Consider the following 21854-nt stretch of genomic DNA (forward strand, 5'->3'; position numbering starts at 1 on the left):
AAGGTAGCAGGTTCAGGCTACAGTAAGCAGTGGCTGGCAGGCAGGCCACGGCAGGTAAGGGCCGCGGGTGGTGCAAGGATATAGCAGGCGGCGGCAGCAGGCAGGCGGCGGGGACAGGCAGGTGGCAGAGAGCAGCATTAGGGAGGTGGCAGCGGTAGGCCGGTGGTGCCGGCAGCGGTGGGGGTAGGCAGGCAGCGTTGGCATGCATTCTCGGGGTTAGGTAGCTGGGCCCGGTGGAGCCAGGCTGTGGCAGCAGACGGCGGCGGCGGCAGTCAGGCGGTCATGGATGCCGGCGGGCAGCAGGCTGCAGGCGCAGGCAAGGGCGGTGGGTGGCAGAAGGCAGGTGGCGGCGGCAGGCAGAGGTAAGCGGCAGCAGGGGGCGGCAGTGGCAGACGGCAGTGGTAGTACTGACTGGTGGCGGCAGCAGGCAGGCAGTGGCAGGCGGCGGTGGCAGCATTGGTGGGCAGTGGCTGCAGGCAGCGGCAGGCAGGCGGTGGCAGTCGGTGGCAGGCGGCAGCGGGCAGCAGCAGAGGTTGCAGCGGTGACAGCACTAGCGGGGGGCGTCTGCGGCTGCAGCGGCTGCAGGGGCGGCAAGGGCTGCAGGGGCGCCAGCTTTGGGCAGCCCCGGGTCATCGGGTGGCGGTGTGTGGCAGCCTCAACAGCAGGTGCCATTGGCTTCAGCCGGAGTCACCGGCGCGGGAAGCAGGCGCCGCGATAGGGGCGGGGTCAGCAGCAGGCGGGTCAGCGGCGGCAGCGACGGTCAGCGTGGGGAGGGGCGCCGGAAGCGCCGGCGGGTAGAGTCGGGTTACGCGGCGGCGTCAGCGGCGTCAGCGGCGTCAGCGGCGTCAGCGGCGTCAGCGGCGTCAGCGGCGTCAGCGGCGTTAGCAGTATTGCTGGCGCCAGTCAGCTTCCACGTTGGGCAGCAGAGGAAGCTCCGGGCAGCAGAGGCAGCAGTGGGAGTATCAGCAGCGGGCGGCGGCAGCGGTAGTTGCCGGGTTAGTGGGGTCAGTATGTGGCAGCGGGGGGCGGTGGAGGCAGTGGAGGCAGGGGGCGGCAGTAAGCGGTGGGGGCAGGGAGGCAGGTAGCGGCAGTCAAGTGTGGTGGGCGGCGGCGGTAGGCGATTGCAGGCGGCGGCAGGAAGCGGTGGCAGGCTGTGGTAAGCAACGGCACGCAGGCAGGCGGCCGCGGCAGGCAGGCAAGGGCGGCGGGCGGTGGAAGGAGGTAGCAGGCAGCGGCAGGGGAAAGGGGCAGGCAGGCGGAGGCAAGGGGATGCAGGCAAGGGTGGCAGGCGGCAGCGGCAGGTAGGTGGCTGGGGCGGTAGGCAGCGATAATTGGCAGCAACTGGCGGGGGCAGCGGCCCGGTGGCGGTAGGGGCAGGGTCAGCGCTGGGCAGTCAGTGCCAGCAAGCAGCAGGCGGCAGAGGGCGGCAGCGTGGGCCAGCCGCGTCGGCGGTCAGAAGCATCGTCTGTGATGGGCAGCGGGTGTCAGTGGCGGTAGCTGGGGGCAGTGGCGGTAGCTGGGGGCAGTGGCGGTATGGCTGGGAGCAGAGGGAGCCGGGGGCATCGGCGTCCTTGGAACCCTAGCATGCTGCGGTTCCGAGGAAGAGGTGCCCCTCAGCCTGGTATCTGCAGGGGACACAGGGGGCCACACAGACCCAGTGGCCAAGCCTGAGACGGAGTGCCAAGTCCTGCTTCCTCCCATTGGGGAGGCCAGGTGAGTTCGGCCTCTGCCCTGGGCCTGAGCTTCAGTCTCTCCATCTGTAAAGTGGGCAGAACAGCCAAACCTTAGGGTTATGGTGCAGATTTAACGTAGGTAATGGGTTTCCTCTAGACTGGTTCAGAGTACAGGTTGTCATTCCTCTTATTCCACTTCCAGCTGTGTGTCCTTGAGCAAGATAGGTAATCGCCAGGCCTCAGAATTCTCATCTGAGAGATGGGCCTGCAAAGAGGACCTATATAGGCTTGTTTTGGGGATTTAGTGAAGTAGTACACAGAACCCATTTCCAAAGTCAATGTAAATCATGGTTCCTGGCACGAGATAAGTGCAGTAAGAGTCTTTGGGATTAATATCACAGAAGTATTAGTTACTGTTATTGCTAGCACTGGGGAAGGAACACCTTGATTGCCATCCCCATGATTATCATCGTGAGTTAATTGAGGAGCTGCTCTGTGCCTGGCACTGGCTAAGCATTCTACACCCTTTATCAGTTTGCACATCTCCGTGGGCTAGGATCCTGATAGGCCTCTGAGTCTTAGAGACGCAGGTAATGCTTGGAACCAGATTTCAAGCCCTTGTCTTTGCAGCTCCAAAACCTGTGCTTCCAACCTCTCCATGTTTGGGGCGTATCCGAAACCCTCATGCCTCTCGGCTTGACTCTGCACCTTACAGCTTAGAATAGGGCCTAACCCAGAGGAATACAGAGGGATAAGTATTCTCTATTTCTGTTACCATCGTAGTCTTTATTCACTCGCAGTGCTTTATGGGCACAGATGTAACGGCGGTGGTTAGTGATTCAGATCAAGAGCTGACAGACCATCCCAACTGAGAGAAATGAGACCCTTTTTATGTGTTCCTCTCCCCCTAGAATGACGGTCAAGAGACAGTGATGACTAAGAGGTTGCCAGTGAGTTAAAGAAGTTGGCTGCCCAGCCGCAAGAGCCTGAGTAGACAGCAGCGGCGACCTTTGGTAGCATCTCAAAAGACACCTACACGATGAAACATGCCCAGGGATTTGGAAAACCGGTAAGGCACTTTCCATCCACCCTGCATTGTTCTTCCTCAACTTTTTCAGTATCTCCCAGGAACTCCCTGCTTCTTCCTGTACCCCTAAGCGGGATGCAGTGCCCAGTGCTCTGGGTAGAGAGGAGCCTAGCACTTTACATGCTGTTCTGTGCACGCACTCACCAGTGTACAAAGCTCTCCTTTAGCCTCTGTGAGGAACAGGAGGGCAGTTTCCCGCACAGATTTGGGCAGGTCCCTGCACTTTCTGAGTCCCCTGAACAATGGTGTACGGCTTACCTGTTTAAATCCAGTTTTGTCTTGGAGTGTTTTACAAGACCTTTTCCTTAGGATAACTTGTAAGATCACTCTCTTTACAACTTCGAAGCTTGTAATACAGTGTTATTAAGTATAGCCGCCATGTTGTACGTTACATCCTGTGACTGACTGACTTTATACCTGTAAGTTTGAACCTTTGACCCCTGTCACCCATTTCACACCCATCCCCCTGCCTGTCAACCACCAATCTGACTGCTGTATCTTTAAGCTCAGTTTTTTGGTGTTTTTAGATTCCATATAAAAGTGTTGTCATAGAGTATTGGTCTCTGACTTCTTTCAGTTAGCATCGTGCCCTCAGGGTCCATCCATGTTGTTGTAAAAAGAACGATTTCGTTTTTTGTTATGGCTAAAGAGTATTGCAGTGTCTACATACACCACATCTTCCTTATCGATTCATCCCTCCGTGGACATGTAGGTTGTTCTCCTATCTTAGCTGTTATGAATAATGCTGCAGTGAACATGGGGGTTCAGGTATCTTTTCAAATGGGTGTTTTTGTTTTCCTTGGCTAAATGGCCAGGAGAAAAATTGCTGGATTGTAGGCTCGTTCTAGTTTTAATGTTTTGAGGAGCCTGCATACTCTTTTCCACAGTGGATGCACGTACCTACGTTCCCACCAACAGCTCACTGGGGTTCCCTTTCGGCCACATCCTTGCTAACATGTGTTATTTCTCATCTTTTTGATACTAAGTTTTCTAACCAGTGTGAGGTGCTATCCCATTGTTGTTTTGATTTGCATTTCCCTGATGATTCATGATGTTGAGCATCTTTTCACGTCCCTGTTGGATCTCTGGATGTCTTCTCTGGATAATGTCCATTTGGATAATCCTCCCACTTTTTAACCACTTTGTTTTTTTGCTGTAGTTATTGAGTGTAGGAGTGCTTTATATGTACTGGATACTAATCTTTTTTTTTTTTTTTTAAGGATTTATTTATTTATTTATTTGAGAGAGAGAATGAGATAGAGAGCATGAGAGGGGGGAGGGTCAGAGGGAGAAGCAGACTCCCTGCTGAGCAGGGAGCCTGACGTGGGACTCGATCCCGGGACTCTGGGATCATGACCTAAGCTGAAGGCAGTCGCTTAACCAACTGAGCCACCCAGGCGCCCCTCCATACAAATTTTAAAGATTCTTTGCCTTATGTCTTTAAAACGTGTTTCGAATTTTGGTAAGAATTGCATTCAATCTCTAGACGGTTTTGGGTAGTGTAGACATTTTAACACTTAATTCTTCTAATCTATGAGCATGGAATGTCGATTTACTTGTGTTGTCTTCCGTTTCTTTCCTTAGTGTCTTACAGTTTTCAGTATATAGGCTTTCACCTCCTTGGTTAAATTTATCTTTAAGTGTTTTTTGTGTTGTTTTTTTTTTTGATGCAGTTTTAAATATTATTTTTTAAATTTATTTTCCTGTTCATTATTAGTATATAAAAATGGAACATATTTTTATGTACTTTTTATCCTGCAACTTTATTGAATCTGTTTAATAGTTTTTTTCATGTTGTTTTTAGGGTTTTTTTACATATAAAATGTTATTTGAATATAGTGAACTTTTTTTTTTTTCTTTAAAGATTTTATTTATTTATTTGAGACAGAGAGAATGAGAGACAGAGAGCATGAGAGGGAGGAGGGTCAGAGGGAGAAGCAGACTCCCTACCCAGCAGGGAGCCCGACGCGGGACTCGATCCCGGGACTCCAGGATCATGACCTGAGCCGAAGGCAGTCGCTTAAACAACTGAGCTACCCAGGCGCCCCTGAATATAATGACCTTTACTTCTTCCTTTCCAATTTGGATGTATTTTATTTCTTTATTTTTCTTGTGTAATTGCTCTGGCTAGGATTTCCAGTAGTATAATTGACCGTTGTCCATCGTCGGTTTGAATTGTGTGGTCCAATGAATACCTTTTTTATTCAGTAAATACAGGCATTGCTTGTAAAGGTATTGTCCTTTTGAATTTTTTTTTCTTTTAAAATGATTATTTATATTCTACTTACTTAACATACAGTGCAATATTGCTTTCAGGAGAATTCCGTGATTCATGACTTGCTTACAACCCCTACTACTCATCATAACAGTGCCCTCCTTAATCCCATCACCCAGCTAGACCATCCCCCAAACACCTCCCCTCTGTCAAATCTCTGTTTTCCAGCATCAAGAGTTTCTTACAGTTTGTTTCCCTCTCTGTTCTTTGTATTCCCCCTCCCATTTGTTGATCTGTTTTGTTTCTTAAATCCTTAGGAGTGAAATCACATGGTATTCGTCTTTCTCTGACTCACTTATTTTGCTTAGCATAATACACTCTAGCTTCATCAGGATTTTTTTTTTTAAAGAATTTATTTATTTCTTTTTCTTTTTTTTTAATTTTATTATGTTATGTTAGTCACCATACAATACATCATTACTTTTTGATGTAGTGATCCACGGTCCATTGTTTTCGTATAACACCCAGTGCTTCATGCAGTACTTGCCCTCCTTAATACCCATCACTGGGCTAACCAATCCCCCCCACCCCCCTCTAAAACCCTGTGTGTTTCTCATGTCCATAGTCTTTCATGGTTCATCTCTCCCTCCAATCCCCCCCCCCATTTTTCCCTTCCTTCTCCTCATGTCCTCCATGTTTTTCCTTATGTTCCACAAATAAGTGAAACCATGTGATAATTGACATTCTCTGCTTGACTTACTTCACTTAGCATAATCTTCTCCAGTCCCATCCATGTTGATGTAAAAGGTGGGTATTCATCCTTTCTGATGGCTGAGTAATATTCCATTGTATATATGGACCACATCTTCTTTATCCATTCATCTGTTGAAGGGCATCTCGGCTCTTTCCACAGTTTGGCTGTTGCGGACATTGCTGCTATGAACATTGGGGTGCATATGGCCCTTCTTTTCACTACATCTGGGTCTTTGTGACAAATACCCAGTAGTGCAATTGCTGGGTCATAGGGTACCTCTATTTTTAAATTTTTGAGGAACCTCCACACTATTATTTTTTGACAGAGAGAGACACAGCAAGGGAGGGAACACAAGCAGGGGGAGTTGGAAAGGAAGAAGGAGGCTCCCCACAGTCTTTGGATCCAATGCGGGGCTCGATCCCAGGACGCTGGGATCATGACCTGAGCCGAAGGCAGACGCTTAATAACTGAGCCCCAAGCTCCATCAAGATTTTCTTAATCACACTCTTTTTCTCTAGCTTACTTTGTTGTAAGAATACAGTCTATAATACATGTAACATTCAAAATATGTCTGAATCAAATCTTTGTGTTCCTGATAACTTTTGTGGTCAACAGTAGGATATTAGTATTTCAGTTTTGGGTGACTCAAAAGTATTCTCAGATTTTCAACTGCACAGGGGTTGGCAACCCTAATCCCTGCATTGTTCAAGGGCCAACTGTATGTTGAATAGAAGTGGCGAGAGTGTGCATCCTTGTCTTGTTCCTGATCTTAGAGGAGAAGCTTTTGGCTTTCACTCTTGCATAGGACGTGGCTTCTCAGGTATGGCCTTTATTAGGTTGAGTTACATTCTCTGTATACCTGCTTTGTTGAGAGCTTTTATCAAAATGGGTGTTGCGTTTTGTCAGATGCTTTTTCTGCATTGGTGGAGAAGATCATAGGATTTTTACCCTTTGTTTTGTTAATGGGGCCTATTTCTTTGATTGATTTGTGGATGTTGAACCCCCCTTGCATCCCTGAAATAAATCTGACTTGTTCATACTTCTTCCTGTATTGTTGAATTTCGTTTGCTCTTCTTTTGTTGAGGATTTTTATATCTATGTTCATCACAGATACGGGTCTGTAATTTTCTTTTCTTGTGGTATTTTGGTAGGGTTTGATAAGGGCAATGCTGGCCTCCTAAAAGGAGTTGAGAAGCATTCCTTCCTCTTGTATTTGTGGAAAAGTTTGAGAAGGATTGGTATTCATTTTTCTTTGAAAATTTGGTAGAATTCACCAGGAAAGCCATCTGGACTCCTGACTGTTGAGAGGTTTTTAATGACTCATTTTGTTTCCCTACTGGTAATTGGTCTGTTCAGAATTTGTCTCTTCATGATTCATTCTTGGAAGGTTGTGTGTTTCTTGGAATTTATCCTTTCCTTTTGGACGGTCAAACTTGTCGGGGTGTAATTGTTCACAGTAGTCTCTTATGAGCCTTTGTCTATGGTATCAATGGAAACATCTTTTTCATTTCTGATTATGTGTACTCATTCTTTTTTTTTTTACCTTGAGGCTAGCTGAAAATTTGTCAGCTTTTTTCTTTTCTTTCTTTCTTTTTTTTAAAGATTTTATTTATTTATTTGAGACAGAGAGAATGAGAGAGACAGAGAGCACATGAGAGGGCGGGAGGGTCAGAGGGAGAAGCAGGCTCCCTGCTGAGCAGGGAGCCCGATGCGGGACTCGATCCCGGGACTCCAGGATCATGACCTGACCCGAAGGCAGTCACTTAACCAGCTGAGCCACCCAGGCGCCCTCAGCTTTTTTCTTTTCAAAGAACCAGCTCTTTTGTTGATCTTTCTATTGCCTTCATAGTCTGTATTTGATTTATTTGTTTGAGATGTTACTTCCTTTCTTCTATTAAATTTGGGCTTCCGTGTTCTTTTTCTGGTTCCTTGAGGTGGAAAGTTAGGCCGCTTATTTGAGACGATTCTTGTTTCTTGATTTACGCCTGTATCACTACAAACTACCGTCTTAGAAACACTGTTTTTAAAATTTTTTAAATTTTTTTTAAAATTTTTATTATGTTAATCACCATACATCATTAGTTTTAGATGTAGTGTTCCATGATTCATTGTTTGTGCATAACACCCCGTGCTCCATTCAGAATGTGCCCTATTTAATACCCATCACCAGGCTAAACCATCCTCCCACCCCCCTCCCCTCTAGAACCCTCAGTTTGTTTTTCAGAGTCCATCATCTCTCATGGTTCATCTCCCCCTCCACTTTCCCCCCCTTTATTCTTCCCCTCCTGATATCTTCTTCTTCTTTTTTTTTTTTTTGTTTCTTAACATATATTGCATTATTCGCTTCAGAGGTACAGATCTGAGATTCAACCGTCTTGCACAATTCCCAAGGTTTACCAGAGCACATACCCTCCCCAATGTCTATCACCCAGTCTTCCCATCCCACCCCCCACTCCAGCAACCCTCAGTTTGTTTCCTGACATTAAGAATTCCTCATATCAGTGAGGTCATTTGATACATGTCTTTCTCTGTTTGACTTATTTCGCTCAGCATAATGCCCTCCAATTCCATCCACCTCGTTGCAAATGGCAAGATCTCATTCCTTTTGATGGCTAACTAATATTCCATTGTATATATATACCATTTCTTCCTTATCCATTTATCTGTCGATGGACATCTTGGCTCTATCCACAGTTTGGCTATTGTGGACATTGCTGCTATAAACATCGGGGTGCATGTACCTCTTCGGGTCCCTACATTTGTATCTTTGGGATAAATACCCAGCAGTGCAGTTGCTGGATCATATGGTAGATCTAGTTTCAACTTCTGGAGGAATCTCCATACTGTTTTCCAGAGTGGCTGCACCAGCTTGCATTTCCACCAACAGTGTAGGAGGGTTCCCCTTTCTCTGGATCCCTGCCAACATCTGTCCTTTCCTGACTTGTTAATTTTAGCCATTCTGACTGGTGAGAGGTGGTATCTCATTGAGGTTTTGATTTGGATTTCCCTGATGCCGAGCGATGTTGAGCACTTTTTCATGTGTCTGTGGCCATTTGGATGTCTTCTTTGGAAAAATGTCTGTTCATGTCTTCTGCCCATTTCTTCATTGGATTCTTTGTTCTTTGGGTGTTGGGTTTGATAATTTTGGATACTAGCCCTTTATCTGATATGTCATTTGCAAATATCTTCTCCCACTCTGTCGGTTGTCTTTTGGTTTGGTTGACTGTTTCTTTTGCTGTTCAAAAGCTTTTTATCTTGATGAAGACCCAATAGTTCATTTTTGCTCTTGCTTCCCTTGCCTTTGGCAATGTTTCTAGGAAGAAGTTGCTGAGGCTGAGTCGAAGAGGTTTCTGCCTGTGTTCTCCTTTAGGATTTGGATGGACTCCTGTCTCACATTGAGGTCTTTCAACCATCTGGAGTCTATTTTTGTGTGTGGTGTAAGGAAATGGTCCAATTTCATTCTTCTGCATGTGGCTGTCGAACTTTCCCAACACAATTTGTTGAAGAGACTGTCTTTTTGCCATTGGACATTCTTTCCTGCTTTGTTGAAGATGAGTTGACCATAGAGTTGAGGGTCTACTTCTGGGCTCTCTATTCTGTTCCATTGATCGATGTGTCTGTTTTTGTGCCAGTACCATAGTGTCTTGATAATGACAGCTTTGTAATAGAGCTGGAAGTCCGGAATTGTGATGCCGCCAGCTTTGCTTTTCTTTTTCAACATTCCTCTGGCTATTCGGGGTCTTTTCTGGTTCCATACAAATTTTAGGATGATTTGTTCCATTTCTTTGAGAAAAGTGGATGGTATTTTGGTGGGGATTGCATTGAATGTGTAGATTACTCTAGGTAGCATTGACATCTTTACAATATTTGTTCTTTCAATCCATGAGCATGGAACGTTTTTCCATTTCTTTGTGTCTTCCTCAATTCCTTTCATGAGTATTTTATAGTTTTCTGAGTACAGGTCCTTTGTCTGTTTGGTTAGATTTCTTCCTAGGTATCTTATTGTTTTGGGTGCAATTGAAAATGGGATTGACTCCTTCATTTCTCTTTCTTCTCTTTCATAGGAATGCCACTGACTTCTGTGCATTGATTTTATATCCTGCAACTTAACTGAATTCCTGTATGAGTTCTAGCAGTTTTGGGGTGGAGTCTTTTGGGTTTTCCACATAAGGTATCATATCATCTGCAAAGAGTGAGAGTTTGACTTCTTCTTTGCCGATTTGGATGCCTTTGATTTCTTTTCATTGTCTGATTGCTGTGGCTAGGACTTCGAATACTATGTTGAATAGCAGTCGTTGTAGAGGACATCCCTGCCGCGTTCCTGACCTTAGGGAGAAAGCTCTCAGTTTTTCCCCATTGAGAATGATATTCGCTATAGGTTTTTCATAGATGGCTTTTATGATACTGAAGTATGTACCCTCTATCCCTATACTCTGAAGAGTTTTGATCAAGAAAGGATGCTGTAATTTGTCCAATGCTTTTTGTGCATCTATTGAGAAGATCATATGATTCTTGTTCTTTCTTTTGTTAATGTATTGTATCACGTTGTTTGATTTGCGGATGGTGAACCAACCTTGCAGCCCAGGGATAAATCCCACCTGGTTGTGGTGAATAATCCTTTGAATGTACTGTTGGATCCTATTGGCTAGTAGTTTGGTGAGAATTTTTGCATCCTTGTTCATCAGGGATATTGGTCTGTAATTCTCCTTTTTGATGAGGTCTTTGTCTGGTTTGGGGATCAAGGTAATGGTGGCCTCATACAATGAGTTTGGAAGTTTTCCTTCCATTTCTATTTTTTGGAACTGATTCAGAAGAATAGGTATTAATTCTTCTGGAAATGTTTGGTAGAATTCCCGTGGGAAGCCATCTGGCCCTGGGCTTTTGTTTGTGGGGAGATTTTTGATGACTGCTTCAATTTCCTTAGTGGTTATAGGTCTGTTCAGGTTTTCTATTTCATCCTGGTTCAGTTTTGGTAGCTGATACATCTCTAGGAATGCATCCATTTCTTCCAGGTTATCGAATTTGCTGGCATAGAGTTGCTCATAATATGTTCTTATAATTGTTTGTATTTCTTTGGTGTTGGTTGTGATCTCTCCCCTTTCATTCATGATTTTATTTATTTGGGTCATTTCTCTTTTCTTTTTGATAAGTCTGGCCAGGGGTTTATCAATTTTGTTAATTCTTTCAAAGAACCAGCTCCTAGTTTCGTTGATCTTTTCTACTGTTCTTTTAGTTTCTATTTCATTGATTTCTGCTCTGATCTTTATTATTTCTCTTCTCCTGCTGGGCTTAGGCTTTATTTGCTGTTCTTTCTCCAGCTCCTTTAGGTGTAGAGTTAGGTTGTGTATTTGAGACCTTTCTTGTTTCTTTTTTTTTTTTAAGATTTTATTTATTTATTTGAGACAGAGAGAATGAGAGAGACAGAGAGCACATGAGAGGGCACGAGGGTCAGAGGGAGAAGCAGGCTCCCTGCTGAGGAGGGAGCCCGATGCGGGACTCGATCCTGGGACTCCAGAATCATGACCTGAGCTGAAAGCAGTCGCTTAACCAACTGAGCCACTTTCTTGTTTCTTGAAAAAGGCTTGTATTGCCATGTACTTTCCTCTTAGGGCTGCCTTTGCTGCATCCCAATGATTTTGAATAGTTGTGTTTTCATTTTCATTGGTTTCCACGAATTTTTTAAAATCATCTTTAATTTCCTGGTTGACCCACTCATTCTTTAGTAGGATGCTCTTTAGCCTCCATGTATTTGAGTTCTTTCCGACTTTCCTCTTGTGATTGAGTTCTAGTTTCAAAGCATTGTGGTCTGAAAATAGGCAGGGAATGATCACAATATTTTGGTACCGGTTGAGACCTGATTTATGACCAAGGATGTGATCTATTCTGGAGAATGTTCCATAGGCACTAGAGGAGAATGTGTATTCCGTTGCTTTCGCATGGAATATTCTGAATATGTCTGTGAAGTCCCTTTTGTCCAGTGTGTTATTTAAAGTCTTTATTTCCTTGTTGTCTTTTGCTTAGATATTCTGTCCATTTTAGTGAGGGGGGTGTTAATTCCCCCACTATTATTGTATTGTTGTCGATGTGTTTCTTTGTTTTTGTTATTAATTGCCCTATATAATTGGCTGCTCCCATGTTAGGGGCATAGATATGTACAATTGTTAGATCTTCTTGTTGGATAGACCCTTTAAGTAGGATATAGTGTCCTTCCCTATCTCTTATTACAGTCTTTGGTTTAAAATCTATTTTGTCTGATATAAGGATTGCCACCCCAGCTTTCTTTTGGTGTCCATTAGTATGGTGAATGGTTTTCCATCCCCTCACTTTCAATCTGGGGGTGTCTTTGGGTCTAAAATGAGTCTCTTGCAGACACCATATGGATGGGTCTTGTTTTTTAATCCAATCTAATAGACTGTGTCTTTTGATTGGGGCATTGAGCCCATTTACATTCAGGGTAACTATTGAAAGATAGGAATTTAGTGCCATTGTTATTGCCTGTAAGGTGACTGTTACTGTATATTGTCTGTGTTCCTTTCTGGCCTATGTTGCTTTTAGGCTCTCTCTTTGCTTAGAGGACCCCTTTCAAGATTTCCTGTAGGGCTGGTTTTGTGTTTGCAAATTCCTTTAGTTTTTGTTTGTCCTGGAAGCTTTTTCTCTCTCCTTCAATTTTCAATGACAGCCCAGCTGGATAGAGTATTCTTGGCTGCATATTTTTCTCATTTATTGCCCTGAATATATCCTGCCAGTCCTTTCTCGCCTGCCAGGTCTCTGTCGATAGGTCTGTTGCCAATCTAACGTTTCTGCCATTGTAGGTTACATATCTCTTCCCCCGAGCTGCTTTCAGGATTTTCTCTTTGTCTCTGAGACTCGTAAATTTTACTATTAGATGTTGGGGTGTAGACCTATTTTTATTGATTTTGAGAGGGGTTCTCTATGCCTCCTGGATTTTGATGCCTGTTTCCTTCCTCAAATTAGGGAAGTTCTCTGGTGTAATTTGCTCCAGTATACCTTCTGCCCCTCTCTCTCTTTCTTCTTCTTCTGGGATCCCAATAATTCTAATGTTGTTTCGTCTTACGGTATCGCTTCTCTCGAATTCTGCCCTCGTGATCCAGTAGTAAATGAAACATTTAAAAACAAATATATTGAACTCCATGCGCAATGGGGCACTCAAACTTGCAACCACAAGATCAAGAGTCCCAATGCTCCACCGTCTAGGCCAGCCAAGTGCAGCATTCTTGGAACCCATTTTGCTGCATTCCATAAATTTTGCTATGTTGTATTCCATTTTCATTTGTCTCCAAGTATTTCTTGGTTTCTCTTGTGGTTTGCTCACAAACCCACTGGTTATTCAGTAGCATGTTGTTTAATCTGCATGTTTGTGAAATTCCAGTTTTCTTCTTGTAATTGATTTCTCATTCCATACCACTGTGTTTGGAAAAGATGCTTGATTTGATTTCAGTCATCATTTTGGAAAATTCTAGGCTTCTTGAATTTATTGACTTGTGTGGCCTAACATATGGTCTAGCTTGGAGAATGTTCTATGTGCACTTGAGAGGAGTGTATCCCATGTGCTGCATTTGGACGGAGGCTTCTGTATGTATCTCTTAACTCCATCTAATTACCTAGTTGTCTGAGGCTGATGTTTCCTTATTGATCTTCTGTCTGGATGGTCTATCCATTGATACAAGTGAGGTGTGACAGTCCCCCACGGTATTGCTGCTGATTTCTCCTTTGAGGTGTGTTCATATATGCTCTACATATTTAGTTGCTCCTCTGTTGGGTGGGTAAATATTTACAAATGTTGCATCCTCTGTTTGGATTGATTCCTTTATCATTATGTAATTCCCTTCTTTGGCTCTTGTTACAATGTTTGGATTTTTTTTCTCCTTGGTTAGACTGAGAATCAGAAGATCATGCGTTACCTCTGCAGCCTTGAACAAAACATACCCCTTCTCTTAGTCTGTTTTTTTTTTCCTCTATAAAATAAAAACAACAAATTCTTCTCCGAGGACCATCTCATGACTCAAATAAGAGAATGTGTATAAAAGTGCTTTGTAAACTATAGATAACGCCCAAATATGAAAAGTTATACTGCTTTTGATTATACCACAGCCAAATGTTCAGGATAAGATTTTTTTTTTTTTGACACATGTATTTACTTTAGGGAGAGAGAGCATGCACAGGCATGTATTCGAGAGGGGAGGGGCAGGGGCAGAGGGAGAGAGTGAATCCTCAGGCCGACTCCCTGCTGAGTGCAGAGTCCGATGTGGGGCTTTGTCCCAGGACCTTGGGATCATGACCTGAGCCAAAATCAAGAGTCAGCTGCTTAACTGACTGTGCCACCCAGGCACCCCCAGAATAAGATTTTAAAAAATAATAATATTTATTGAGGGCTTACTGTTGTAGGAGTATTCTGTGTGACCTCTACCTCATTTAATTCTAAAAACAATTTTTTCTTAAAGAAAATTAAAAACAAAAGCTATCCTAAAAGTAAATTTTCATATTATCCTCAGAGCTGGGGAAACACAGGCACAAGAGAGGTTAAGTAGGGGCACCTGGGTGGCTCATTTGGTTAAGCTTCTGCTTTTGGCTCAGGTCATAATCCCAGGGTCCTGAGATTGAGCCCTGTGTCAGGTACCCTGCTCAGTGGGGAGTCTGCTTCTCCCTCTCTCTCTCCCCCTGCTTTTGCTCACTCTCTGTATGTGTCTCTCTCACAGATAAATAAATAAAATAATAAAAAGAAGAAGTTAAGTGAGTTGCTCAATGTCATAGTAAATAGGAGAACCAGATACAGACCTGAGTGTGGGACTCTGAAGTCTGTGTTCTTTCTTTTTTAAGTTTCCCAAATACATACATAATCCTCAAAATATTGTAGATTAAATTACTTTAGCCTTTCTCAAATCATTGCGCTTTGGATGATGCTATAATTTGGGTTACCTGGCTGGCTCGGTCAGTGTAGTATGAGACTCTTGATCTCACAGTTATGACTTTGAGCCACATTGTGGGTTCAGCTTACTTACAATAAAAAGATGTAATTGGGCTTGTTTTCTTTTTCCTTCTAACCTCTTCACCCATTTCTCCCACCTCCAACACCCTACGTCTGGCAATCACCCATTTGTTCTATCTAGGAGGTCAGTTTTTTGTTTTGGTTTTGTTTGAAGTTCCACAAGTAAGTGATGGATAGTATTTGTCTTTCTCTGTCTGGCCTGTTTCACTTCACAGAATGCCTTAAAGGTTCATCCATTTGGCAGCTGGAAAGATTTCATTCTTTATTCTGTCTGAGTAGTATTCCATTGTGTTTACCTACGAGAATTTCTTTATCCATTCATCCACTCATGGGCACTTAGGTTGTTTCTATATTTTCATTGTTGTAGATAATCCTGCAGTGAACACGGGTGCACATACCTGTTTCAGTTAGTGTGTTCAGTTTCCTCAGATAAATACTCAGAAGGGGAATTGCTGGACCATATGGTAGTTCTATTTTTAATTTTTTTGAGTGTCTTCTGTACTGTTTTCCATAGTGGCCGCACCAATTTATACTCCCAGTAACAATGCCCAAGAGTTTTCGTCTTCTTCACATCTTCACCAAAACTTGTTCATTCTTGTCTGTTTAATAATGGCCATTCTAACAGGTGTGAAGTGGTATCTCACTGTGGTTTTGATTTGCATTTCCCTGATGATTAATCATGTTGAGCAACTTTTCATGTTCATGTTTACCTATCTGTATGTCTTCTTTAGAAAAATGTCTATTTGGATGTGCCCATTTTTAAATTAGATTGTTTGTGGGGTTTTTTGTTGTTTTGTTTTGTGGTTTTGTTTTGTTGTTTTGCTTTTGAGTTGCACGAGTTCTTTATATTTTGGATAAATAACCCCTTATCCCGTATATGATTTGCAAATGTTTTCCCATACAGTAGGTTGCCTTATATTGTTGAAGTTTCCTTTGCTGTTTGGAAGCTTTTTAGTTCGATGTAGTCCCACTTTTTTTTTTTTTTTTTTGGTTTTTACTTTTGGTATCAGGTTAAATAAATCATTACAAAGACCTATGTCAGGTAGCCTTTCCCTGTGTTTTCTGCTAAGAGTTTTATGGTTTCAAGTCTTATATTCTTTTGAGTTAATTCTTTTGTATGGTGTAAGATAGTGGTGCAGTTTCATTCTTTTGCATGTGGCTGTCCAGTTTTCCCAGCACCGTTTATTAAAGAAACTGTTCTTTCTCCCTTGTATATTCTTGGCTCCTTAGTCAGAAGTTACTGGGCCACTGATGTTTGGGTTATCTTCTGGGCTCTCTCTTCTGTTCTGGTGCTCTGTGTGTCTGCTTTTATGCCAATACTAGATTGTTTTGAGTACTGTAGCTTTGTAATAGTCTGAAATCAGCGAGTGTGATGCCTTTATCATTGTTCTTCTTTCCCTAGAGTGCTCTGGCTATTCAGAGTCTTTTGTGGCTTCATACAAATTTTTGGATCCTTTGTTCTATTTTTGTGAAAAATGAAATTGGAATTTTGATAGGAATTACATCAAATCTGTAGATGTTTTGGGGAAGTGTGGCATTTTCACACTATTCTAATCTTTGAGCATGGAATGTCTTTCCATTTACATGTCTTGTCTTCAGTTTCTTTCCTTAATGTCTTGTAGTTTTCAGTATATAGGGTTTCACCTCTTGGTGAAGTTTCTTCCTGGGTTATTTTGTTCTTTTTGATGCAACTTCAGGTGGGATCATCTTCCTAGTTTCTTTTTCTGGTAATTCTGTGTTTTCATTTCTGTTGGGTAGAAACCCAGGAGGAGAACTTCCAGGCTAGATGATAACTCTGTGTCTAGCGTTTTGAGGAACTGCCAGAATGCTTTCCAAAGTGGCTGATCCATCCCACGCTTCTACCAACACTGCACGAAGGTTCTGATTTCTCCCAGTCTTTGCCAACACTGGGTGTCCTCTGTCTTGGTGCCCACAGCCATCTTGGAGGGTTGGGTGTGGTTTCCTGTGAAGTTTCTGATTCCCATTTCCCTAACGGTTATGATGTTAGGCATCTTTTTGTCTGCTTTTTGGCCATTTGCATATCTTTTTCAGAGAAGTATCTGCTCAGATCCTTTACCCTCATTTTTCAAATTGGGTTATTTCTTAAAAATCAATTATTATTGAGTTGTAAAAGGTTTTATGTTCCTTCTCAGATACAAATCTGCCAACATTTTGTCCCAGTCTTTGGGTTGTCTTGTCCCTTTGATGTTTTCATTTAAAGCTCCATAGTTTTTAATTTTGATGAAGTCAGATTTATCTCTTTTTTTCTTGCTTTTGCTTTTGGCGGACCCCTTGGCTAATCCAAGGTCAGGAAGATCTGCTTCTGTGTTTTCTTCTAGTTGTGGTTGTAATTCTCTTAGGTTTAAATCCCTTTGAATTAATACCTGTAGATCATGTGAGGAAGGGGTCCACTTTGTTCCTTTCCATGTGGTTGTTTACTTGTTTCAGCATCATTTCCTGAAAAGACTATTGTTTCCCCCGAGTTGTCTTGGCAGCCTTTTCTAAAGCAATCGACCATATAAATATAAGGCTTATTTCTGGACTCTGAATTCGAATGGATTCGTTGATCCAGCTGTCAATCCTTACGCCACTACAACATTATCTTGATTACTGTAGCTTTGTTGTAAGCTTTCAAATGAGAAATTCTTAGTACTCATTTTTTCTTCTTTTTCAAGACTGTTTTGCTCTTCTGGGCCCCATTAATGTCCATGTGCATTTTCGGATGATTATGTGAATTTCTGGGAATAAAAAAAAAAGGCAGCTGGGATTTTGATATCAATTTCTTGACTATGTAGACAACCTGGGAAGCAGTTTCACTGATGTGCTCTACTGTTTTTCTGGTTTCTATTTCAATGATCTCTGCTCTAATCTTGATTTCCCTTCTCCTGCTTGGTTTAGATTTTATTTGCTGTTCTTTCTCCAGTTCCTTTAGGTGTAAGGTTAGCTTGTGCATTCAGGATTTTTCTGCTTTTTTGAGTGAGGCTTGGGTGGCAAAGTATTTTCCCTTAGGATTACCTTAGTAGTATCCCATAGGTTTTGGACTGATGTGTTTTCTTTCTCATTGGTTTTCATGAATTGTTTAAGTTCTTCTTTAATTTCCTGGTTGACCCAAACATTCTTAAGCAGGGTGGTCTTTAGCTTCCATGTGTTTGAATTTCATCTCATTTTTTTCTTGTGATTGAGTTTCATTATCAAAGCATTGTGGTCTGACAATATGCAGGGAATAATTCTCAGTCTCTTGGTATCATTTGAGACCTGATTTGTGACCCTGTATGTGGTCTATTCTGGGAAAGTTCATGTGTGTTGGAGAAAAAGGAGTAGTCTATTGTTTTAGGATGGAATGTTTGTATGTATCCCTGAAGTCCATCTGGTCAAGTGTGTCATTCAAATTTCTTGTTCCTTTGTTGATCTTCTGCTTAGACAGTCTATTGCTGAGTGGAATGTTGAGGTCTCCTACTATTCAACTATTATTATGGGGGGGCAAAGCAAGATGGCAGAGGAGTAGGAGACCTGGATATCGTCTGGTCTCAGGAATTCAGGTGGATGGGGATCAAACCATTCTAGACACCTACAAACTCAACAGGAGATCAAAGAAAAGAATAGCAACAACTCTCTGAACAGAGAAGCGACCACTTTCTGGAAAGTAGGACGTGCGGAGAAGTGAATCCGAGGCGATATTCGGGAGGATAGACAGTGGGGGAGGGGGCCTCCGTTGGCCGCTTCTGGCAAGTGATAGAGCCCCGGAGCACAAAATCGGAACTTTTAGAAGTCGGCTCCACTGAGGGATGTTGCTCCAGTGGCTAAGCAGGGGGTGGAACCCTCGCAGGACAGTGTGGTCCCAGGACCCTCAGGGTCACAGAAAGACCGGGGGTGCCTGAGTGCGGCAGAGCTCCCAGGTATAGGAGCGGGGAAGCCGGCTGCAGAGACGGAGCCGAGGTGAGGGCTCTCAGCTCGGGGTTGCCATAAACCGTGATCCGTGGCACAGTCGGGACACTGCTCCTCCAACAGGGACCCAACAAGCGGCAGATCCAGGGAGACTCCCCTTCCTCCCTGGGAGGAGTGGCGTGGGAGCGCACCACAGGGATCTGCTGGGTCTGGAGACTCCACACGGGGTCGGGTGCCAGGGATAGAAATGCTCGGTCACAGGCTGGGTGAGCATGGAGCGTGGCAGGAGACCAGGGAGATGGGAGTGATTGACTGCTTTTCTCTGGGGGCGCACGGAGGAGAGGTGCCCCAAGGTCTTGGCTCCTCCGTGGCGCAGATTGGGAGGCCACCATTTTATCTCTCGTCCTCCAAAGCTGTACGGAGGCTTGCAGGGAACAAAAGCTCCCGAGAGCAAACCCAAGCAGATTACTTAGCCCGGACCGGGCAAGGGCGGGGCAATTCTGCCCCCGGCAAAGACATTTGGGAACCACGGCAACAGGCCCCTCCCCCAGAAGATCAGCAAGAACAGCCAGCCAAGACCAAGTTTTCGGAACATGAGAACGGCAGAACTCCAGCGCTAGGGGAATATGTACATAGAATCCATGGCTTTTTTACCATGATTCTTTAGGCTTTCAAAGTTAATTTTTTAACTGTCTTTTTTTTTTTGTATTTTTCTTTTTCCCTTTTTCAACCAACATCTTATCAATCCCTCTTTTAAAAAACATTTTTATTTTTCATTTAGAGTCATATTCTATCCCTTCATAGTAGTTACCCTTATTTTTGGCATATATATATAAGTTGTTCTGTCTTTAAATTTTTGAGATCGTTTTTTCTAACAGATCAAAATATACCCTAAATCTCTAGTGTATGGCTTTGTTCTAGTCTCCTGCTTGATCACATTCTCTCCCTTTTCTTTTCTTTTTTTAATCCTCTTCTTTCTTTTTTCAAACAACTTCTTATCAATTCCTTTTATAAAATTTTTTATAATTTTCATCTTTACAGTCATATTCCATCCCTTCATTATATCAACCCTTATTTTTGTGCATATATAAGTTTTTCTTTCTTTAAAATTTGGGAAGCACTTTCTTCTAACAAAACAAAATACACCCATAATCTAGTGTGTGATATTAATCTATGCACCAGCCTGATCATATTTGATCATATTCTGGTTTTTATTTTTTTTTGTTTTGTTCTGTTTTTGTTTGTTTTTATCTTTTTCTTTTTCTTCTTTCTTTTTTTCCCTTTCTTTTCCCCCAGCTTAGGGCTTTTCTGATTTGTTTAGAGTATACTTTCTGGGGACGTTGTTACCCTGTTGGCATTTTGTTCTCTCATTCACCAATTCTCCTGACACCTAGAGTCTGATGAAATGACAAGATGGAAAAAATCACCTCAACAAAAAGAACAAGAGGTAGTACTGACTGCCAGGGACCTAATCAATACGGACATTAGTATGATGTTGGATCGAGAGATTAGAAACATGACTTTAAAGATACTAGCTGGGCTTGAAAAAAGCATGGATGTTATTAGAGAAACCCTTTTTGGAGCAGTAAAAGAACTAAAATCTAACCAAGTCAAAATCAAAAAGGCTATTGATGAGGTGCAATCAAAAATGGGGGCACTCACTGCTAGGATAAATGAGGCAGAAGACAGAATCAGTGATATGGAAGACCAAATGATGGAAAATAAAGAAGCTGAGAAAAAGAGAGATAAACAAGTACTGGGTCACGAGGGCAGAATTCGAGAGATAAGCGATACAATAAGACGAAAGAACATTAGAATAATTGAGATCCCAGAAGAAGAAGAAAGAGAGAGAGGGGCTGAAGGTATACTGGAGCAAATTATAGCAGAGAACTTCCCTAATTTGGGGAAGGAGACAGACATCAAAATCCAGGAGTCACAGAGAACCCTTCTCAAAATCAATAAAAATAGGTCAACACCCTGACATCTAATAGTAAAATTTACGAGTCTCAGAGAAAAAGAGAAAATCCTGAAAGCAGCTCGGGAGAAGAGATATGTAACCTACAACGGTAGAAACATTAGATTGGCAACAGGCCTATCCACAAAGACCTGGCAGGCCAGAAAGGACTGGCAGGATATATTCAGAGCACTAAACGAGAAAAATATGCAGCCAAGAACACTATATCCCGCTAAGCAATAACTGTAAATAGAAGGAGAGATAAAAAGCTTCCAGGAGAAACAAAAAAACTAAAGGAATTTGCAAACACAAAACCAGCCCTACAAGAAATCTTGAAAGGGGTCCTCTAAGCAAAGAGAGAGCCTAAAAGCAACATAGACCAGAAAGGAACACAGACAATATACAGTAACAGTCACCTTACAGGCAATAACAATGGCACTAAATTCATACCGTCCAATAGTTACCCTGAATGTAAATGGGCTAAATGGCCCAATCAAAAGACACAGTCTATCAGATTGGATTAAAAAACAAGACCCATCCATATGGTGTCTGAAAGAGACTCATTTTAGACCCAAAGACACCCCCAGATTGAAAGCGAGGGGGTGGAAAACCATTTGCCATGCTAATGGACACCAAAAGAAAGCTGGGGTGGTAATCCCTATATCAGACAAATTAGATTTTAAACCAAAGATAGTAATAAGAGATGAGAAAGGACACTATATCCTATTTAAAGGGTCTATCCAACAAGAAGATCTAACAATTGTAAATATCTATGCCCCTAACATGGGAGCAGCCAATTATATAAGGCAATTAATAGCAAAAGCAAATAAACACATCAACAACAATACAATAATAGTGGGGGACTTTAACACCCCTCTCACTGAAATGGACAGATCATCTAAGCAAAAGACAACAAGGAAATAAAGACTTTAAATGACACACTGGACAAAAGGGACTTCACAGACACATTCAGAATATTCCATGTCAAAGCAACGGAATACACATTCTTCTCTAGTGCCCATGGAACATTTTCCAGAATAAAACCCATCCTAGGTCATAAATCAGGTCTCAACCAGTACCAAAAGATTGGGATCATTCCCTGCGTATTTTCAGACCACAGTGCTTTGAAACTAGAACTCAATCACAAGAGGAAAGTTGGAATGAACTGAAATACATGGAGGCTAAAGAGCATGCTACTAAAGAATGAATGGGTCATCCAGGAAATTAAGGAAGAATTTAAAAAGTTCATGGGAACCAATGAAAATGAAAACACAACTAT

At 42.8% G+C, this 21854-nt stretch overlaps 1 protein-coding gene across 1 annotated transcript in view; it reads right to left on the minus strand.

Annotated features, from left to right (window-relative positions):
• LOC135362475 (proline-rich protein 36-like) overlaps positions 1-208 on the minus strand; it is a 48787-nt gene extending 48579 nt beyond the window's left edge. The window contains exon 1 of the mRNA XM_064577708.1: positions 22-208. Coding sequence (XP_064433778.1) covers positions 22-208 — 187 coding nt within the window. The remainder of the gene's footprint in view (positions 1-21) is intronic.
• Positions 209-21854: the final 21646 nt, after the last annotated feature.

Source organism: Mirounga angustirostris, unplaced genomic scaffold (assembly GCF_029215605.1).
Source record: "Mirounga angustirostris isolate CCGP_5_RB_7025 unplaced genomic scaffold, mMirAng1.0.hap1 SCAF_14, whole genome shotgun sequence".
NCBI classification, from domain to species: domain Eukaryota; kingdom Metazoa; phylum Chordata; class Mammalia; order Carnivora; family Phocidae; genus Mirounga; species Mirounga angustirostris.